The sequence below is a fragment of the Canis aureus genome, chromosome 9 (genome assembly GCF_053574225.1).
Source record: "Canis aureus isolate CA01 chromosome 9, VMU_Caureus_v.1.0, whole genome shotgun sequence".
NCBI classification, from domain to species: Eukaryota; Metazoa; Chordata; class Mammalia; order Carnivora; family Canidae; genus Canis; species Canis aureus.
In genome coordinates this window covers 74,810,242-74,830,431 of record NC_135619.1, presented here as the reverse complement: position 1 = coordinate 74,830,431, position 20,190 = coordinate 74,810,242, and the positions used below count along the sequence as shown (strand labels likewise).

Here is a 20,190-nt window from a genome sequence, read left to right as displayed (position 1 = left end):
GAGCGCGAGCCAATCGCCGGCCAGGCCCCGCCCCATCGCCGCGCTCTCCAATCCGCGCGAGGGCACCTCCCCGGCCACTCTGCGGTCGCTCGCCAATCGGCAGTGAGGCCCCGCCCACGCGCGCCCCGCCCCCTCGGGACGGCGGAGACTTCGGATTGGTCAGGAAGTCTGAGACGTAGCGTGGCTTCCTCTCTGATTGGCGAACCCGGGGCGGGGCGCCCGGCTCTCATTGGAGGGGGAGGTGGCGAGGGGCGGGGCAGCGCGAGGCGGCGGACGGAGCGGGCGCGGGGTGAGTGGCGGGCGGCTGGGGCGCTGGGGCGCTGGGGCGGGAGGCGGCCAGGGGCTCCGGGGGGTCGCGGGTCCTGCACCGGGTGCGGACCTGCGGGCGGGCGGAGCGGACAGCAGAGCCGGGTCCTGGCGGGGCGCGGGCAGCCCGGAGCCGGGGTGCGGAGGCGGGTCCTGGGGGCTGCCACCCGCAGGGACCCGAGCAGGCCGCCGGGGCGGGGCCCCCTGGGGTCACGGCGGCAGCCTGGGGGCGGGGGTGGAAGGTGAAGGTGGGGCGCCCCGGGGCGGGCAGGCGCGGAAGGCAGGTGCGCTCGGGCGGCCGCGGCGGGAATGGGGCGGGGGGGGGGGGGGGCGGGGGGGGGCCGCGGCCTAGGCCAGCCGTCCTGGAGAAGCCGTGCTGGAGGGGAGCGCAAGGGATGCCGAGGCCGCAGGCGGGCGCTCACCACCGGCGGTCACCCGGGGCGGGCAGCCTCCGGACCACCGGGTTTGGCGGAGTCTGCACACCGAACTGTCCAGCCCCCGCGCCGGTGCCGGCTTGGCAGGTGCTCGTCGGCGGCCGCTCTGCTCCCTGACCGCCCGGCCCCATCGCGTAGGCCCGAGCCACCAAGGTCGCCGGCTGCTTTTCCTGCCCTGGGTCCAGCTGCTGTCAGCCCCCGCCTTTGTCTCCAGCGACTCCCCAGAGGCAGCAGCCTCAGCTAGAACCTCCCCCGCCTGGCCTTCCTCCTCACCCTCACCGTCCGGACCCCAGCCCAGCCTGCTGGCTGTGTCCCCTCCATCCTCTGGGCCCCGTGGTGCCTCCCTGGGGCTTTCAGTCTAGGGGAAGGACACACACACACTTTCTCCAGAAGTTGGAAACAACAGCTTGTTATTTAGTCCAGGTGTTGTGTTGTCCTGGGGGTGGTTTGGGGTGGTGCCTCCCTGGGTCACCCCTTCCCATTCTTGTCCTTGGGGCTCCTAAAGCTGATGTCCCCGCCAAGCCGAGAAGGCGCGCCGCTCCTCTGACAACTTATCCATTCCCCAGAGATGTTCTTTTTCTTTATTCGCGTCCTGTTTTCAGGAATCTAACACACCTACCGCCAGCCTGGCCGGCATCTTCCAGACACTTGGGGCACCTTTGGAGGTGGTCACAGTCCCCATCACCTCTCCCCGTGTATAGCTGGCCCTGGGGCCCCATGTTCAGGTGCCTCTTTCTGAAGGAGACCCCAACCATTCTCCAGCTTGCAGTCCTGGTGGCCTCGGGAGTGGGGGGGGGGGACCTCTGTGTGTGTCCTCCCCAGGTCGGCAGTGCAGACATGGGACCTGCAGCACAAGCCCCTCCCTGCAGCGCTGTCATGATCACGGGGTGCGGTATGCCTGGCGGCAGGCTCTGCAGCCACCCAGACCAGTACTGTCAGATCCAGGCGTTTCGGCCCTCTCCATGCCAGATGTTTCCCTGGACTGGCCTGTGAATGTGACAGTGCAAGTGACCTGGTTCTCGAAGCTCCAAAATCACACTGATGTTGTCCATGTGAATAACGCTCCAAGCACTGCAAGGGGAGGTGGCCTCGCTGCTGGACACCGACGCTGGGTTCAGCCCGAGTGGCTGCTGGCCTTGGGCTTCCTGCACACCCCTCTGCACTCAGCTTTGCTGATGCGGGCGGCCTGCGTCTGGGGGACCCTGGGCTGAGCAGGGCCGCCAGCAAGGGTTGGGTCGGGCTCCAGTTCCGTAGCCTCTGGGGCCCGGGCCGTGGAAGGACTGCTGGCCAGGGGAGGGGCGGGGACTGCAGGGCAAGGGCGGGACAGTCTCCACTGTCCACTGCTCAGCTTGGTGGTCCTGGGGGTTCCGACTCGCAAGCATCCTGCAAGATTCGGAACTCGCTCTTCCCATGCTTTCCAGATCCTCCATGGAGACACACTTAGGGGAGAGTAAGGCAGAGAATGCAGAAGGCACTTTGTGCCCGGTGCCTGTGATCTCCAACTGTCTGTGTCCTCCCCACTGGAGAGGGGTCCAGGCAGGGTGCTCACCTGGACACCAGGTCCCTGGGCCAGGCCTCAGGGTGGGAGCACCTGCTCCTTTCTGACACCTTCTGCAGGGGATGGAATGGGTCCGCCCTGTGTGCAGGGACCTTTAGTACGCAGCTGGCCTGGGGGCATTTCTTTAACCGCATCCATCTGTGGATCGAATGCACGGTTTCTAACTTCCCGAATGCTTGCTCTAACCAGGTGCTGCCTTAGACCTGTTTTCCTGGTACAGTGAAGTCTCTTCTCCAAACTCAGGGCCGACGGTGAACCCTGGTGTCAGAGGGGACCACATACCCTGGCCACTGTCACTCTGCTGTGCTCAGCTCCTGGGCGGTGTGAGGTGACAGCCAGCACATTGGAACTGGCGTACCTGGGAAGTTACCTATCATTGTGGCCAGCCTGTCGAAGAAATGGATTTGGATCAATTGGACCTGAATCCCAGGATTATTGCTGCAGTTAAGAAAGGTATACTTACTGACGTTTGGGTCAAGTAGATATGTGAAACGTACAGATGTGCATATGCACAGTGTGCGTGGAACAAGTTAACGGGGTCCTGTCCAAGTGCCCCCGCCCCAGGAAACCGATCCTCATCAGTAACTGATGCTGGAATGTGCTGCAGGTTTTTCAGTTGTGTGTGTTTCACTGAGGACATTTTTAAAGTTAATTTTATTTTCATCAAAGGTAATACACGTTTATTGTCTAAAAAGTGAAATGGAACTGCTTAAACCCCTTATGAATCTTTTATCAATTTCTTGTGTTTTTGTATCTGGGTTTCTGAATACTGTGCTTATGTTGCTGTGTTCCGTTTGTCAGTGTCAGGAACTACTCAGAGTGCGTGTTACAGGGATGAGGGCTGGCTGACTTGTACCCCGACTTCCTCCCCCCACAGTTGGAACACAGTTTGGGCCATTAGGGTTTTGACTGGGGACGTAATGACTGCTGCAGAACTGGGAGGATAAGACGGTTTCCTTCCTTGGACCATCTTTGTTATTTTCCCCCAGAGTTGGTAGTTGCCTCCTTTTTTCAAATGCTGTGTTTTCTGTGTACATCTGACTTTTCCCACATTGTCCAGTATGTCCGTCAAGTACCAGTGCCTTTTGTTTAAATGCTCAAAGGGCTGGACAGCTCACCCATTCTGTCTCCTGGTGTGTCTGTCCCCAGCTACCCTGCACCAGCTGGCGTTCTGGGACTCCCTTCCCTCTCCCCTGTCTCCTGTGGCACGTGATGGGGAAGCTTCAATATTCAGATGCTCGTTGATCTCATAACGTAGAACCCTAAGTCTACGTGGAGGCCAGTGCTGCAATGTGGTGATATCCTACATGAAGGCAGGGCCTTGGGGTCCTGCTCCCTCATCCTTGGCTCTTGGTTTTTTCTAGAGCCCATAAGTCGTTTTCCTTTGTTCTCCCTTTCATCCAGTCTGTCCATCTGTCTTAATCGGCACATTCAGTACATATGTATTTAAGGTAATTCCTGATACGTGTGTTAACTCAGCCTTACTATGCTCGGCTATTCTTCCTGTTTCTTTTTGTGGTGGTGTCCTTTTTCGGCTTCTTCTGGATTGGTTGGATAGATTTTTAGCATATTTTTTCTTTCTACTAGTTTGAAACTGATGTACTTATCCAAGCCCAAAATTAATTTATCCACTCTTCTCCCCAGATACCAGGCCTTTTGGACACATTGACTCTGTAACCCTCCCTACCCACCTTGCCCGCTCACTCATCTTTGCTGTTTGTCCCACTGGCCATCCTGCCATCCCCACATCCCAGAGGTCTGGTACAGTGGACATGTTTGGAAGCCGGCTCAGCCTTCCTGCACTGCCCCCCCATGCATGGCCCTCACTCTGCCCTGGGATCATCCTGTAGGTTTGCCTTCTGTGTAGGCCTGACCGGCTACAGAAACCCCCTTTCTGGACAGATGTTTCTGGGGTGTGGAAGTGGGCGGCAGCCACTGCTCTGGGCACCTGGGGGAGGCCCCTCCTCCTCTCAGGCTCCTGCCGCTACAGCTGTGAGGTGGGGCTCCCCAGGCCCCTTCCCTCCCCGCTGTCCTCATCACACTCCAGCCGGGGGCTCCCACAGCGTCAGGGAGTGGACCGACTGGGCTCCGGTTGGAAGACTGTTCCTGCAAACACCGTTGTCGTTGCCGTGTGGCCTCGCGGTACCGTAGTCTGAGCTTTGCCCTGGAATTTCTTTGTTCAATTTCAGCCAAACTGAAATCAATAAAGGAGGTTTTGCATTTTTCTGGCCCGGACCTGCAGAGACTGACCAGCCTGTCCAGCCTGGACGTGCAGCACTTGCTGAGAGCGGCCTCCTCACGCCTGCGGGGAGGCGGTGTCCTCACAGGTAGGCAGGGGGGCGTCTGCTCTGCCCTGGCGCCTGGTGCGAGTAACCGCAGGGCCAGGACACAGCGGGGGAGAGACCTATTGGGGGGGGGGGAGGGGCAGCCCTGGGGGCCTTGCTCTGGGGGCCAGTTCTCAGCCGAGAGGCGAGGCCAGGCCGCGGGGGCGGGAAGCAGGGCTGAGCCCGGCCGTGCCTCCGGCAGCGCTGCAGCTGTGCGAGCGGGCGGGGGGGCTCCCCGCGCGGCCCCGGCGCCTGAGCCTCGGCTGCCCCGTGCTGGACCGGCTCCTCCGCGGCGGCCTGCCCCTGGACGGCGTCACCGAGCTGGCCGGCCTCAGCTCCGCCGGGAAGACCCAGCTGGCCCTGCAGCTCTGCCTGGCGGTGCAGTTCCCGCCGCGCCACGGGGGCCTGGACGCAGGTGAGTGGCCGCGCGGGGCCGCCCCCGGGGCCCTCCCCAGGCCCGTCCTTCCTCCCACTTCGCCCGGATCCCGCCCCTGGGCAGCCTGCGCGGCCCCGTCCCGGACTGGCCACGACGTCCCCGCGACCCTGGCAGGGCAGAAACCGGGACAAGCAGTGTTTTATTACCCCTTGGGGAGGGGGTGTGCAGGCTGCAGCCCTGGCCGCGCCCCTCGCATCGTGTTGTGGGGGTGACACGGGCCACACAGCACAGGGACGTTTCCAGTGCCCACGTGGGCCACTTGAGCGGTAAAAATTTCAATTGTTTTTACTAAACGGAGGTAACGGAGCAACCGTGATGCTGCCTGGTGGCCCCTCCCGGCCCCAGAGCCCACCCCGGACAGGCCTGTGGTGTGGTCCCCACGGGGCGCTGGTCCCGAGGCCCCTGCTTCCCGCTGGCTCCCGGAGCTCCGAGGGGCAGGGCTGGCGCCGCCACAGGCAGGGGTGTTGCTCCCAGGACGCAGGCATCCGTGGGAGGCGGGCCTGAGGGCGGGGGGCTGGCACTGGCTGCGCTTGGCCTGGGAAGCGGTTCACCCCCCCCTCACCCCGGTGGAAGAGCCTGGAAGAGCGGCAGTGATGCCCCATGGGGGACGCAGCAGTCTCAACCCGGAGGCTCTCCCAGCCAGGCCACCTGCGCTTCCCTCCCTATTCATTCTAGAACATCTTGTGGCCCCAGGAGAAACCGCCCCCAGCTTGGCCCTTGGGCAGCCCCGCCTCCCCCCCCACCTCCTGTTCTGGAAGACTCACCCAGTGGAACCCTACAGTGAGCTGTGGCCTCCCCACAAGGCTCACTGTTGGAATCCGCGACGTCCTTCCCTCCTCCTCACGGCTGGACGCTTCTCTGATGTGTGTCCAGGGCCCGTTTGCTCGCCCTTTCGTCCGTCCACGGGCGTCTGGCTGGCTCGCCCCTCTCTGAGCACGGGGGTCCAAGGCTCTCGGAGCGCATGCACACCCAGGACCGCGGGTCACGTGCACGCGCGCACACACACACACACACACGCACACACACACACCATCCTCACGGACGCCCGACTTGACCGGAGCCACCCTCGGGGATGGGAGGCAGTGCCACCGTGGGCTTGATTTGCACTTCCAGGCGACAGAGGGTGTTGGGCATCTCCTCGCAGCCCACTGAGCACCCGCACGGCCCCTGCGGAGACGCGTCCGCTCAGCAACTCTGCCGGGTTCGGACGGGGCCGTCGTTTGTGGTTGAGCTGTAAGAACTTCTGTAACGTGGGTGCGAGGCTCTTGCCGGATGCGGAACTTACAGTGTCTCCTCTCCTGTGGATGGTCTTCATTTTCTCAATGGTACCATTTTGATCAAGTCCAGCTTCTCTCTCTCCCTGTGCTCGCTTGTGCTGTTTGTCACATCCGAGAATCTGGTGCTGAATCCGAGGGCATGAAGGTTTACCAGGTCTTCTCCGGAGCTTGTGGGCATCGGCTCTGGCGTCAGGTGTGCGGCCTGTGAGGACGGGCCGGTGTGCGGTGACCTGGCTGTCCCCGCGCCATTTGCTGGAGGCCATTCTCTCGCTGAGTCGTCCTGGCACCTTGGTTGAAAACCAGTTGCCACAGATATTAGGGTTTGTCTCGGAGGGTCTCCACTTCTTTCTGGCTGCAGACTCGGGCCCATTCCCTGGCGCGGGGACCCAGGCTCTGGCCAGGCTGCTGCCCCACAGCATTCAGGCTTCCAGGGACATGTGGCCCATTGTTTGCTTACTGGCTCCTCCAGTCACAGGAACCCATGGTTACCACCTCGGAGCCAGGGATGGCAGGGGGAGCCTTGAAAGGAGCACCTCGGGAACCTGCGTTCCCTGAAGCCTCAGCGGGAACGTCCCCGCGTGCAGGAGGCTCATTCCCAGCAGCCTAGGCCTTGATGACCCCGCTCCCCTCCGCTGGGGCAGGCCCACGGGGTGGCGTCCTGGCAGCGAGGGGCAGTGTTGGCACAGCGGGCCCTTTGCCTTCCCAGGGGCCATGTACATCTGCACGGAAGACGTCTTCCCAAACCTGCGCCTGCAGCAGCTCATCGCGCAGCAGCAGCGCCTACGGACAGACGTTCCGGGAGAGGTGGTCAGCAGGATAAAATTCAGCAACCAGATCTTCATCGAGCACGTGGCCGACGTGGTGAGTGTCCTCTCGGCCTCAGTTCCGAGGGGAAGTCGGTCGGGGGCCAGTGGACGGGGCCACCAGGACAGGGGAGCAGAGGCGCAGATGCCAGTACACGTGTGCCACACGTTCAGATCCCTGTGATCCGGTGCCTAAAACCCATCCTGTAGATCTGTCACCCACACAAGGAGGTCCAGCGTGCCACTTCCTGTCCCTGACAGGCACCTGAGACCCCTTAAAGGCGGCAGCTGCAGGGAGCACCCCCCGCTGCCTCCCACTTCCCCACCCTGTGGTGCCCCCTGCCCAGGGTAGGCCAGGATCTGCTGTCCAGGCCACCATCCCAGCGAGAGCAGCCTGTGCTGGGTTTTACTTCTGCCTCTGACGGAGCAGAACGGTGCCTGTCAGGGCACAGAGCACTCCTCTCCCCGGCCAGGGCCTAGTAAGCCCCCAACGAGCCCCTCAGAGGGCCGGCTGCCACCTAGGCCCACCACTCGGGGGACAGACCTGGAAGGATCACCAGGGGACGCAGGCTGCGGCCTGGCCAGCCTAGAGCGTTATTAGTGGAGAGACGAACAGGGAGGGGGGAGGGAGAGTACAGCAGCACGCCCAGAGCAAGGCCTCTCCACCCCACCTGGCGCCCCCGGACCAGAGCCCCGGCGGGCAGCGCCCCCAGATCCTGGCGGGCCTTCCTCCCACTTAAGGATTGTTATAAAAATACCAAGTAAAAGATAAGACGTATAAACTTTTAATTTTTAAAAAATTTACAATGAAACATTATCACACAGCTTGGGGAGGTACGTGGTAGGGTGCGGCGCCCGGGGCCCACAGCCACGGCCTCTTCCCCGGGGGCTCGGGACACAGATGGCCGGGAGGGAGGCCGCGCCCACCCCGTCCTCCTGTGGGGCCGGACGTGGCCACGGCTCTGCAAGCGACACGCGTCCCGATGAGCAGCGTGGTTAGTAGTACAGTGTGCTCCGTGGCACGGACACGGGAAGGCGAGGTTAGTGCTGCAGGCTCCCAGCCCCTCGGCCCTCCAGCCTTGGCGACCGTCCCCTGGCTGTCCCCTGGCTGTCACACGAGCAGCGTCGTCCGCCTCTTCCAGGGCTGGGTGTGGCTTCACTGCGAGAAAGGCCGCGGTGACCCTGGGGCCTCTCAGTCGTTCTGGCCCCACAGTGAAGCCCCCAGGCGCCCCCCCGAGCTGCCCGCGGGGATGGGGGGACTCACATTACTGCTGGCATCCTCGAGGCCGCTGCTACTGCTGTCATTTTCCACAAAGAGAGGCTCCACTGGAGACGCCCTGGAGATGGAAGCACAGGACCGGGTTTCACTCAGGGAGGGACAGCCACGCTGTGGTCACCCGGCCCCACTGGGGCACAGCCGGGAGTTTTCACAGTAGAGGCGGCCCCTGCCCAGCTGCCTCCACCTCCCACCACTGGGAGGAAGGAGGGGGTGGGGTGGGGGTCAGGGCCCAGCATGGGGCCCCCGGGGAGGAAGGCCCGGTCACAGTGATGGCCCCATGGAGGCAGGGGCGTGTCAGCCCCACTGGGGACTGGGGAGAAACTGGACAGATGCGCGGTGTCCCTCAGGCGCAGAGCAGGGGGAGCCGTGGTGGCACAGCCGGTGACGGCCATCTCCCCGTGGTTTCCAGGACTCCCTGCTGGAGTGTGTGAGGGAGAAGGTGCCCGTGCTGCTGTCCCGGGGGATGGCCCGTCTGGTGGTCATCGACTCCGTGGCGGCCCCATTCCGCTGTGAGTTTGACGGCCCGGCCTTGGTCCCCAGGGCCAGGCATCTGCAGGCCCTGGGAGCCGCCCTGCGCCGGCTGAGCTGTGCCTTCCAGAGCCCAGTGCTGTGCATCAACCAGGTGGGGGCCCCACCACCACCCCCCAGACTGCAGGCCTCCTCCATTTATTCTTTAGGGAAGCAGCTGGGGGGTAGAGTGGGGGGACAATGGGGTCCCTGCTGCAGCTGACCCTGGTCTGCACGTTCCAGGTGACAGAGGCCACAGAGGAGCAGGGCACAGCGCCCCGGCCACACGGGTGAGCAGGGCCCACCCCCTCGGCAGGACGGCGCAGGGGGTGCCGGGACCCCGCGGCTTTGAGTCGTGGCTGGGCCTGTTTTCTCTCTCAGGCTCCGGGACGAGCGTGTTTCTCCAGCCCTTGGAATGACCTGGTCCAACCAGCTCCTCATGAGGTTGATGGTCCACCGGCGCCGCCCCGGGGACGAGGCCGTCACCCCAGCCGGCCCCCCTGACCGCACCCTGAGCGTGGTCTTCGCCCCTCACCTGCCGCCCTCCTCCTGTTCCTACACAGTCAACGCTGAGGGAGTGCGAGGGACCCCAGGGACCGAGTCCTGTTGACACAGACCCCAGATGCCGGACAAGCCTGCCCTGTCTGCGGGCACAGGATTGGCGTCCTGACTCCGCACACCCATCACCGGGTCAGGGCCTGCTTGAGGGTGTCGGCTGCACCTCAACGGCAGGAAGGCGGTGAGCACAGAGGAGCCACCCGACGTGGCCTCCACGCAGCCTCCACGCAGGCAGGGCCACGTCCACGCTCGTGCTGCACCACGCTGCCCGGCACAGCGGGCCCCGGGCCGCTTCACCACAGCCTGCTCTGTGCCAGGCTCTGCCCTAAGTAACTCCGTGTTGGTGTGGTCTTCACAGCCCCTGGGGACCGGTACACTTATGATCCTTGCTCTCAGGGAAACTGAGGCACAGAACAGCTAAGCAACTTGACCAACCTCCCACAACTCTACAAGCCAGATACTGAGCCCCGGGGCTGGTGCCAGGAAGGCAGGCCCATGCCGGACCCATACGAGGGGTGGAGGCACAGGTCCCTGTAACTGGGCACTCTTTCTGTTTGGATGTTTTCTAGAGCAGAAACATGGATTTGAAATGTCCACCCAGTTTTTAAAGTAGTCTGTGGCCCTCAAAAGGGTAAGAATGGCCGCTGTAAATAGAAAACAGGTTGTAATTTTATACAAGAGCCTTTCTGCAAGTGCACGGACTTTGCACCAAGAAATAAACCATTTATTTTTTAATAAAATACAAACAATCCCAAATTATTTTCTAGGCAGATCACACTAACAGTAAGAAAACTATAGCCCAAGACAGCGTGTACACAACAGATGGGCCTCCCCCGGGGGGCACGCACGCACGCCAGCACTCGGTGGGGGCCACCCTGCCCACCCGCCACAGAGGGACGCCCCTGCAGCAGGGCGGTCCCAGTGACAGATGGCCTGGGCTCCCAGCCCCACGCCTGCACCATCCCCTCCACCCCACGCACTCCTCACAGCCCTGGGTACCCCCTACGGTGGGGACAGGGTGGAAGAGAGCCTGTCTCTAGGACTGCCCCAGTCACATGTGTGATGCCTTCTGCCCTGACCAGACTCCCTCAGCTAACTGGAGCCTCACCCTTGGCAGGTGCGATCACGCACCACCGTATAGTTTTCAGGAGTCTGACGACCATCCAGTGCACTACTCAGAAGTGCAAGTAGAAACATCAGAATACAGCCCCATCTATGCAATGTGCTTCCCCAGAACAGTCTATAAAGTTAGGACTATGAGCGGTATCTTCTATAAACTGTAAACTATATATTTTTAGCAATATTTATACGTTACCATAAACACTGAATTTCCCATTACATGATATTCTTAGCAGCTTTCTGAACAAATGACAATTTTTTTTAACTCCAAGACATCAGTGACTCCCCCAACACTGCAAACACCGAGTGAGTGCCCCAGGCTGCCGGGTCCAGCACCTTGGGAAGAGCTGGGAGGGTCAGAAGGCCCGGCCCTCCACAGCCTCCACCTCCGACAGGCCCACGGAGGGCTCTGCACACGGTGCAACCCCGATCCACTTCCCGTCTGGCCTGTGGCCACGGCCTGGAACCACAGGCACTAGGTACGGGGGGGGGGGAGGCTGGCATTCCAAGGGTCCCCTCCCCCAGAAAGGAAAGCACGCTGCCCGCACTACTCCCTCCCCGAGAACGTGAACACGCACACTTGAATGAAGCAGTGACAACCGGGCTCCTTTGTTTTGTCCAAGTTCAGAAAGCACAGATCTGCAGGCAGCGTCCCGGGGGCAGGAAGGTTTCTTACGGGCTGGGTCTGGGCTGGGTCTAAAGGAGGCCGCTGGCGCCCTCAGAGAGGCAAGGCCAACAAAGGCCTGCCCGTACCCCCTGGGGCCCAACATGAAATCCTATTCTCACCCCGTGTTCATCCTTCCCAAACGCCCTGTTCCTCCAGAGAGAAGCATCAGTAAGGGAACCCGGCTAGGTTTCCGACGTACTGGATCAGTACTGGATCAGCTTCGTGGCACGAGAGAGCACTTCTGACGGCGGGGGCGGCGGGACGGGGGTTGGGGAAGGATGACCCGACATGGGGCAGCTTCCAGCCAGCCCCTCCAGCCCTCCCAGCGGCCTCCATACCCAGACGGGACTGCAGAGCACACAGTGCCTCTGCGGGGACACGCTGTGCGCGTTCTTTCCTCGCGTGTCTCCCGATCCACCCCATGTGCAGACCGGCCCTGGACAGCGTTTACACAGTCAGTTCCTCGTCCACCAGAAGCTGCAAACTGGGATGGTCGGGCGCTGAGCAAAGAGGCACGGCCACAGAGGCCACGGGCCAGACCCACAGGCACCTGTCTCTGGGTGCCACCAACCCCCTCGTCATCTGCTCGGGATTTTCTAAAGCTACCAGCTTGACTCACACGTCTATTGAGGGGCAGGGCTGCAGCAAACACTGGACAATGTTTCCATCAAAACCTACCCCATGTTGACAAAGAAAACCTTTTTCAACATAAAACCTGCATCTCTACATGCTCAGCACTCAGGGACCAGCAGGGGAAAAAGGGGTTCCAAAGGGGCAGGCCTGGGAGCCCGCGGGGCGTCTGGCAAGGCACGTGGATGTGCCACACTGCAGGAGTGGGGACCCGGCGGGGACCCAGACCCACCAGCATGTTACCCGTCTCCCCCGCTTCTTAGCACCCCCTCTCTGAATTCCAGGCAGCTCTGCCACAGATCATCAGATGCTTATTCTGAAAGGATGCAGCGTAAGGTTCCAGAGTCTTAGGTTACAGCCTTAGTATACATTAGCACGCACAACAGATTCCGGTGTAGTCCGTGAGCAGCGGCCCATTCCAAACGTGGGGAAGCCAGCTGCCAGCGCCACATCGGCCTCCCTGACCGCCAGGCCCGGCCGGTCTCACGCTCACGCTCCAGCAGCTCCTGGTCGCTAGACTGCAGACAGCTTAACAGAATTCGGGGCAGGCCTCCAGGAGGCGAGGCGGTGGAGGATCACTATCTAGAGAAGCAAGTGACCCAGGTGGTGGGTCCCCTGCAGAGTTAGGGGAGGGGGCTCGGCAAAGCTTTGAGGGCTCAGTGCTCCATTAGTCTCGGGGATTTTATCTAGCTCAGCCTCGACCCTCAGCGGGCCAGCTCAGTGTTGCTGGCACTCAGAGCACGAGAGTCTGCCAGACAATTATTTCGTTCCTGCGTGAAAAAACAAAGGAAAAATTATACTTAACCAGTACTCCAAAGGATGCTGGCTTCAAGTGGCTCCGAGCTAACAATAGTGGGAGTCCTGACCATCGTGTGCAGGGGGCCAGCCCTGAGCGGGGTGGAAGGAGGACTGAGTCAATCCCACACCTTTTAAGACAAGACGCCTCTTTACTGTTGTCACCAGGCGCATCCAAGCGCACTGCCCAGACACTACCTGCACCTCCCGTGTCACCAAGGGCCTGGCAACAAGCACCTTGGGAACAGTCACCTCCTAAGGTCCTGGGGAGGAGAAGGGAGGCCCGCGGCAGCCAGTGAGCGTCTGGGGTGAGCAGCGGCACCACGGGAGCTAAGAGGTGCAACGGCCAGGGAGCCTGGTCACCAGTGGATGAGCACTAACTGCTAAGTCAGAAGGTTCTCTGTGCCCTAAGTTCAGCTGCCTGGTCTGCTGGGCACTGGGCCACACCCGACAGCCACATGAGACATTGAGAAAAAACGGAAAATTAAAAGGCCCTTCCCGACAAAGAAGGTGCCAGCAGTTTTAAATGGGAAGGTGACAGGTTTGTGCAAGCCTTGGGACTGCTAAAAAAAAAAAAGTGCTGAACATTGGGTGTAAAAGTGACAATGCATCAGTTACTCACATTAGTAAAGTTCTAACAGTCTTAAAACATTGAACAGTTTGACAAGACAATGAATTAGTTACAAACTTACCAGAGGCTAAGATCAGTTAATACACATGAGGTGGCCAAGTTTTGACATTACTTTAGCAGAATATTTAAATTTTAACTAGCTTAAGCAAACTAAAGATCAATAATTAATAGACTGAGAATGTTTACAACATGTACGTTCCCATAATTCATGGAATCAAATTAACACAGATTCCGGAAATACCAACATGATCCCTCTTTGTCTGCGACTCCTAACTACTGTGTTCCTAAGGCCGCCCAAAGTGGCAGTGACGCCCGGGAAGGGCCTGCGGCCACCCAGTTAGCCCAGGCTGGGACGTCAGGGGCACGAAGCGGGGCAGGGCTCCTTACTTGGAAATGGTCTTCAGCGGCCTTGCCACCCACGTTAAGGACATTCAGAGAACTGGCACGCTTCATGCTGCAACCAGGGCAGTGGACATGCAAAAGGACAAACCAGCAGCACATCAGTGACCCAGGAGCGGGAAACAGCAAACCACCCCCCTTGAAAGGAGCTGTCACCGTGGGGGGCCCCTGGAGCCCTCCCTCACAGAGAGCGGGCCTTCCTCTCACCCCAACTGGGGCGTCTGCCAACTCTAGCACAGATGCCCTGGGTCCATCCATAAAGCCCAGGAGAAAAAAAGCAGTTTCTCTGCATCTTTCTCAGCAAAGCATTTTTCTTAAATACTACGTGTAAATTCAGTGTTGTCATGCTCTCAGGCTTTGAAGCCTGGCTCCCGTGGGAGGCGAGCAGCTCTGCCAGGCACAGCGTGCATCTGCAGGGGGTCTGGTCGGTTGTAAGAAGGGAGCCTAGAGCCCCTCCAAAACCCAACACTCACCCCAAGTGACCGTGGAAAACAGCCACACTCGACACTCAGCGTTAAGATCTGATACATACATATACGCTTGTGTACTTTACGTATTGTTCAATATTAAAAGTAAAAATAATTTTTTATTAGCCAAATAAACTCAGCAGCTTTCTCTGCTTAGAAACCAAAATCTAAAACAAATTCCATGGCTTTACATTTAAGGAAATGTAGTGATTTAAATGTGTATTTGTTTTTTTCTCCATTCTCCACTTTTCTCCATTGACACCTTTAAAATACTTGATGAAATACCCTGCAAATAACCTAAAACCTAAGCTTAAAATTATGGACAGGGATCCCTGGGTGGCGCAGCGGTTTAGCGCCTGCCTTTGGCCCAGGGCGCGATCCTGGAGACCCGGGATCGAATCCCACGTCGGGCTCCCGGTGCATGGAGCCTGCTTCTCCCTCTGCCTGTGTCTCTGCCTCTCTCTCTCTCTCTGTGTGACTATCATAAATAAATGAAAAAAAAATTTTTAAAAATAAATAAATAAAAAATAAAAAAATAAAATTATGGACAGCTGTAAAGTTACTATCATCACTTACTGCCACCATGGATGTCCTCAAACAGAAAATCTCTGCTTTTAAAGTTAAATAGCTGATATTAAGGCTTATTTTGAAATGTTTCCAACAGGAACTGTAATAATGACTTTGAACGACCTACGACACAAGCAGTGCACACTATTATTTGCTCTGTGAGTTGAAGGCATGGCTGTGAGGCTGAAGCACAGGTGTGAAGGGTTAGCACAACCAGACACACATAAAAAAAAACGCTCCAGTTATGTGGGTGAAGGCCCAGGTCATGACTCCACGTGCCCACCAGCGCCACAGGCACAGCGCCCAGCAAGGGCAGGTACTTACCAAGTTCTCACTGATGAAACTACACCAGAAGCAAAGACCTTAATATAGTTAACCTCAAGTAAAACTCACTCCCCAGATCCCCCAACCAGGACAAGCCCTGGAGCCCCACTTAAGTGCTGCTAGAATTCTCTACATAGCACTTACTCAACAAGAGATAAAATCAAACCAAATCACATTGGTACACTTCATCATTCTGTTATTTAAGTGGCCGATGGACGAGAGCTATACAGTGCTCTTCCTCAAGCTCTCTTTTCCTTATAAGACGAAAGTAACAACAATCTGATTGCTGCCAGCAAGTGTCCCCTTGGCCCTGCATGATGCATCCACCCTCTTCTCTTAAACCGTGGTACACAAAACAGAAAGGACGCCCAGTTCAGAGAGCCTCAAAATGTGGTCCCAGGCCAAAAACACTGCAGGTACTAGCCGGGAACCTGCTAGAAAGGCTGATGGGGGGGGTGGGGGTGTGTGTGTGCAGACCCACTGCACCATAAACTGAGGGCTGGGGCCTGGCAGTCTGTGTTCAAACCCCCAGAGATGCTGATGCTCAGGTCTGAGAAACACTGGTCCAGTTAGTAAACGCAGTTACTCCTACCTGGACAGAGGATTCAGTTTTATGTATTTTATGGGCTAAAACTTCTAAAGCCATTTAAGTTTCCATCAAGTTCAGGAGATACCATTTCAAAGACCATACACGACCCCTGTGTGTGCACATGGGTAGCCAGGCTGGTGGTGCTCCTTGCACCGTGGCTCACACCACACCGTGGAGCACCTGCACTGCTGCATCACGGCCGAGCCAGAAGGCTCAGGAGAGAGGGGAACACTTCCAAGCTCTGCCATGTGGGAAGAAGGCCCATGTCACAGGACTTAGTGCCAGAACTGGACTCTGCATTTAAAAAGCTTCAAAACCTCCTGAACCTCCACCAGCCAGTGCATTTGCCCTGGAGGAGCCAAATACTGGCATGTGGAAAGCGCTGGGATGTATGAGCCACTTGCGTTCATCAGACCCATCCCAGGAACGTCACCTAAGTGAGTGCCCGACAGTCTGTGCAGATCCTTGTAACACAGCAAAGAAAAAGCTTACTCTTTCAAAATTCGGTGAGACAGATAGTGAACTATCATTTAGTTCTGTAAGTATTTTAAAACTAGCACTTTATCCCCAAAGCAATTTAAAACCTGCTTCCCTGGCACGTTGGTCTGTAGGGTCGCCAGCTTTGGTGCCGACAGCAGGACAGAACGGCAGGCTTCTGCTCAGTCCCACGTCTTTCCAGAAGCCCCAACTGGCTTCCAACGCTCATCTTCCAGGTAGTTTCACAACAAACACGTGTGGAGCTCATCAAACTTCCTCCAAAGAAACGGGCTTGTAAAACATTTTTGAGAAGCAGGGTGACAGCCATCAAACTGCTCATCCTGCCCCACAAGCCATCACAAAATGTGTGCACCCAGCAGCACAGACTCCTGGGAGCACAGAGCGGACAGCAGACCCAGGCCTCTGCTCCCCAGCTGGGGGGCTCCAGAGCTCTCGGGAGTTATGCCTTCACTGACAGACAAGAACAGGACTGGACGTCCCTCAAAATTAACAAAGGAAGCTGCTGGAAAAGCCCCTAAACGCCGAGTCTCCAGCACATCGCGTGAAGGGACCCTGCCTACCGGGCCCGGCAGTGGGAGACTTCGTACCACAAAAGGGGAAGTGGAATCACTTGTATAAGCGTTTCACTTCGACTCAATCCTGACCAAGTAGGCACCACTTAGGAATTCAGTCTCAGAACAGCTGACCAAACAGTGCCTCTGTGGGAAATGCATCCAAAACAAGATGCTGTTTACACCAGAAATAGCCCAGAAGCGGGGGCAGATGTCAGCACTCCGGCCCACCCAGCAAAGAGCAAAATGCCTCAGAATCAAACTCCTTTGACTTCAATGTTATTGTTCAAAAGACGGTAAGAAAAAAAAAAAAAAAAAAAAAACAAAAGACGGTAAGACTCAGGAGTGAACCCTTCTTAAAACGTGGGGAAAATCTGTTTTTTTAATCCCCTAAAGAAACTCCTTCTACTAAAGTCCTGAAACGGTGATCGTTCTATTTAAAACCTTTTTTCTCCCTACTTCAATACCTGTAGGAGCCCATATACTCCTAGCTAGTGTTTGTTTTAAAAGGATTTTAAAACCCCATTTTTAAAGGATTTAGACTAATACCAATTTTTAAAAATAACGCCTATCTCAACGAGTGAGTGTGCTCAGTGTTTTCACGTGACGCCCCCAACATGTCGCTGCCAAGAAAGACTCTTGGGACATACCATCAAATCACAGAATTCCACAGGTTTCCTTGGAAGGCCCCCGCCCTCCTAGCCTCTCCACAGGAAGTCCCACAGTTCCTCCTCAGCCTGTCCTGGGAGGCCGAGGACGTGAGGACGTGGGCCGTGGGCCCAGGGCTGGCAGGAGGAGCCCAGGGACCACCGGGGGAGGAAGGGCCATCAGGCAGGGCGGTCAGCAGGGGGCCGCAGATAATTACCCGGGGTTCTTTGGCTCACTCTCTCGAGAACTTCCTCCCTTCAGCTTCCTAACCAGCTTCTCACTGCTGCGTCTAATTGAAGCTCGGAGTTTGCTAAAGGAGCCACTGCGCTTTAAAGATCCAGTGCCATCCTGAAAGAAACGTGAACACATGTGAAACTGCAGAGTCCTCTCCCGGCCGCTCAAGAGGCAAAGCTGATGAAAACAATTCACATCACGGTTGACCTACTTGCCTGTGACTTGCTGGTAGTACGATTGCTACAGAAATTACCAGTTTGCCACGCATATAAATACACTTTAAATAGAAATCTATCCATTTTAAATTTCAGTCAAGATAATCTATGAGCATAAAAACCTCTAAACATGAAGAAGTTCAAACAAAAAATAACATCCCCCAAAATTATATCGCTGCTTTGAAACAAAAGGTAACACAAAAAGAAGTCCCAAGGGCTGCTTCTTGGAAGATCACCAAAACCAAGTTCCATGTTTAATAAAAACAAGCATCTGGTCCACGTAACAGCACTGGACCCAAACCATTGAGATCTGATACAGACCACTTAACACTTCTGTGTACATGCAATACTTAGATATACTGCTTCTTCAGTAAATGTTATTATTTTTTTTAAAAAAACTATCATTTATTTAAGTATTCTCTGTACCCAATGTGGGGCTTACACTCATGACCCCGAGATTAAGAGCCATACGCTCTTTGGACTGAGCCAGCCAGGCGCACCTTCCATAAATTTTAAAAAGCAGTTTTATTCAATGTTGACTGTAAATGTGGTTGAAAAATTAAATAAAATGCTCATTCCATATGGTAACTAAAACCCCTAAGACACCTTGTGGAAGCACAGAAAAGTGTCCAGCTTTCCCCGTAGTAAAAAAAAAAAAAAGTAAACCATGTGACAGTATCTGGATATGAAAACCAAAACCAGAGAGTGAAAAAACTGTGTCTGTAAGTAACTTTTATTCTCAGAATGAATCACTTAGTGAGATGAACAGCAACCCCATTCCCTGAAGGAGGATGCAATGCCGCATTCCATGGAAAGAGCAAGAAGTTCTAGGCAGACAGACACAAAGACACGGGTCAGTCGGAGTGAGTTTATTAGAAGTTAGAAAGACACAAATACACAAATCACTGAACACTTAAAGATTAGTGGAGAAAAGCAAAATTGCCAAAATTTCACAGAGACTACACAGCAAATGCTACTTGAGCGAGATCCTAGGGGAGCCCGGGGCCCGGGTGGCCTCGGCAGGCCTCGGAGCACGCCGGGAGCAGCACATGCCCTACTGTTACAGCCTAGCTAGTGTCAACGGTCATGCCACTGCATTAACACCTGCGGGAGACTTCTAACTACCTCTTATCAAAGTGAACAACTAATCGCTCTTAATTTTTAATCTCATGTATCACACAGTAAATGGTTTTTATTAACACAGTTTATATTACTAAGTACATATCTGGCAAAGCTACATGTATACAGAGATAAGGAACCCCCCAAAAAGGACAGCAGCACCGAAAGGAATGGCCAGTCACAGAGAGGTGGAGCTCTGACAAGAATCCTAGGGGATTGCTAAACACAGCAGTCAGCACTGGAGAGAGAAGTAAAGCTGGAGGAGCCGCCCGTCATGCAGGAGACAGTGTGAGCGCCACATAAGGCAGCTAGGCCTGTCAGACAGAAATGGAGAGAGAGAGCCCAGTGAAACCGTTGTGAGAACAGAGCCAGCCCCCACTGAACGCAGCGTGGCTTACAGTATTTCTAGGTCACAAATCTCAGTAGTGCTTTTAATCGCTTCAGTATTTGGGATTACCTTCTGCCCGCTTCTATCAGCCCGGTACCAAGAGGCACTAGGCCATATGGGATCTTTTACATTATCGAGACTATCACTCCTGTCATCAAAATAAAACCCAGCTTCACAGCACAGATTAGCACTGTGCTAGAAATCTCCGTGATACTTACTGTAACGAGGTTTTCCAGTAACTGTACATAAAGGAGATTCCACAATGAGAAACATTGACAGTGACCAAAAGAAAGTAGGAAGATGCCATTCATTCAACCTTTTTCAGAGATCCTTTTGTAACCCTAAACTATAAAGTTCTCTCTGAAATCAGGGAGGACTTTCTCTTAAGAGCACTAACAGTTTAAACATTTCAGAAACTTTAAGAAACCACTGACTTTAAAAGTCTTTAGCACATTTTAAACATGCAGTTGATAATCCAAAATAAGATTAATTATAGAAAATGGATTTCCACAGGCAGTAATGCACCCCGGGTCTCAGGAGAATGGAACCCCAGTGGTCTCGTACGAAGCCCCGGACAGCGGGGACCGAGCCCCTGCCCGCTCTGACTCACCATGGGACGCTCAGCAAGTCATTTAACCAGCCCGAGCTTCATTTTTCTCATCTTTAAAACGGAAAAATAAAATTTGTTACCAACTCCCCACGAATGCTGGGAGGACAAGAAAACATAAGTTCTTGTTGCTCTCTTAAAAAAAGGACATTAAACTGTTAATTCCACAAATAGTACAACTCCTGCAGTTCAGTTCAGAATTTATTGCTACGCTATAGCAGTGTTACAATATTCCTGTCTAGCCACTCAGCAGACCATGG

The 20,190-nt window shown here is 56.1% G+C and overlaps 2 protein-coding genes across 22 annotated transcripts in view; one reads left to right on the top strand and one right to left on the bottom strand.

Moving 5' to 3' along the window:
- The first annotated feature begins 114 nt into the window (after nucleotides 1-114).
- Nucleotides 115-10,836, top strand: XRCC3 (X-ray repair cross complementing 3). 4 transcript variants are annotated; one of them, XM_077910756.1, is made up of 8 exons: nucleotides 115-289; nucleotides 2,542-2,751; nucleotides 4,488-4,625; nucleotides 4,825-5,037; nucleotides 7,042-7,196; nucleotides 8,827-9,039; nucleotides 9,168-9,214; nucleotides 9,306-10,836. In XM_077910756.1, exons 2-8 carry the CDS (start codon nucleotides 2,697-2,699, stop codon nucleotides 9,532-9,534), a joined length of 1,050 nt encoding a protein of 349 aa, XP_077766882.1. In that variant the 5' UTR covers nucleotides 115-289; nucleotides 2,542-2,696; the 3' UTR covers nucleotides 9,535-10,836. The 4 variants fall into 4 exon arrangements, with proteins under 4 accessions (XP_077766882.1, XP_077766883.1, XP_077766884.1 ...); XM_077910757.1 differs by having other exon boundaries at nucleotides 271-289; nucleotides 2,488-2,751; XM_077910758.1 differs by lacking the exon at nucleotides 115-289 and adding an exon at nucleotides 647-827.
- KLC1 (kinesin light chain 1) overlaps nucleotides 7,908-20,190 on the bottom strand; it is a 67,307-nt gene continuing 55,024 nt past the window's right edge. For 5 of the 18 annotated variants that reach the window (XM_077910746.1, XM_077910745.1, XM_077910739.1 and 2 more), the window contains 3 exons: nucleotides 17,585-17,715; nucleotides 13,712-13,778; nucleotides 10,182-12,668 (listed from right to left, as the gene is read on the bottom strand). In XM_077910746.1, coding sequence (XP_077766872.1) covers nucleotides 12,603-12,668; nucleotides 13,712-13,778; nucleotides 17,585-17,715 — 264 coding nt within the window. In that variant the 3' untranslated portion in view covers nucleotides 10,182-12,602. Of the gene's footprint in view, nucleotides 8,298-8,402; nucleotides 8,476-10,181; nucleotides 12,669-13,711; nucleotides 13,779-17,584; nucleotides 17,716-18,670; nucleotides 19,250-19,933; nucleotides 19,985-20,190 lie in introns of those variants that run through there. The other 13 variants (XM_077910742.1, XM_077910744.1, XM_077910743.1 and 10 more) reach the window with 6 other exon arrangements.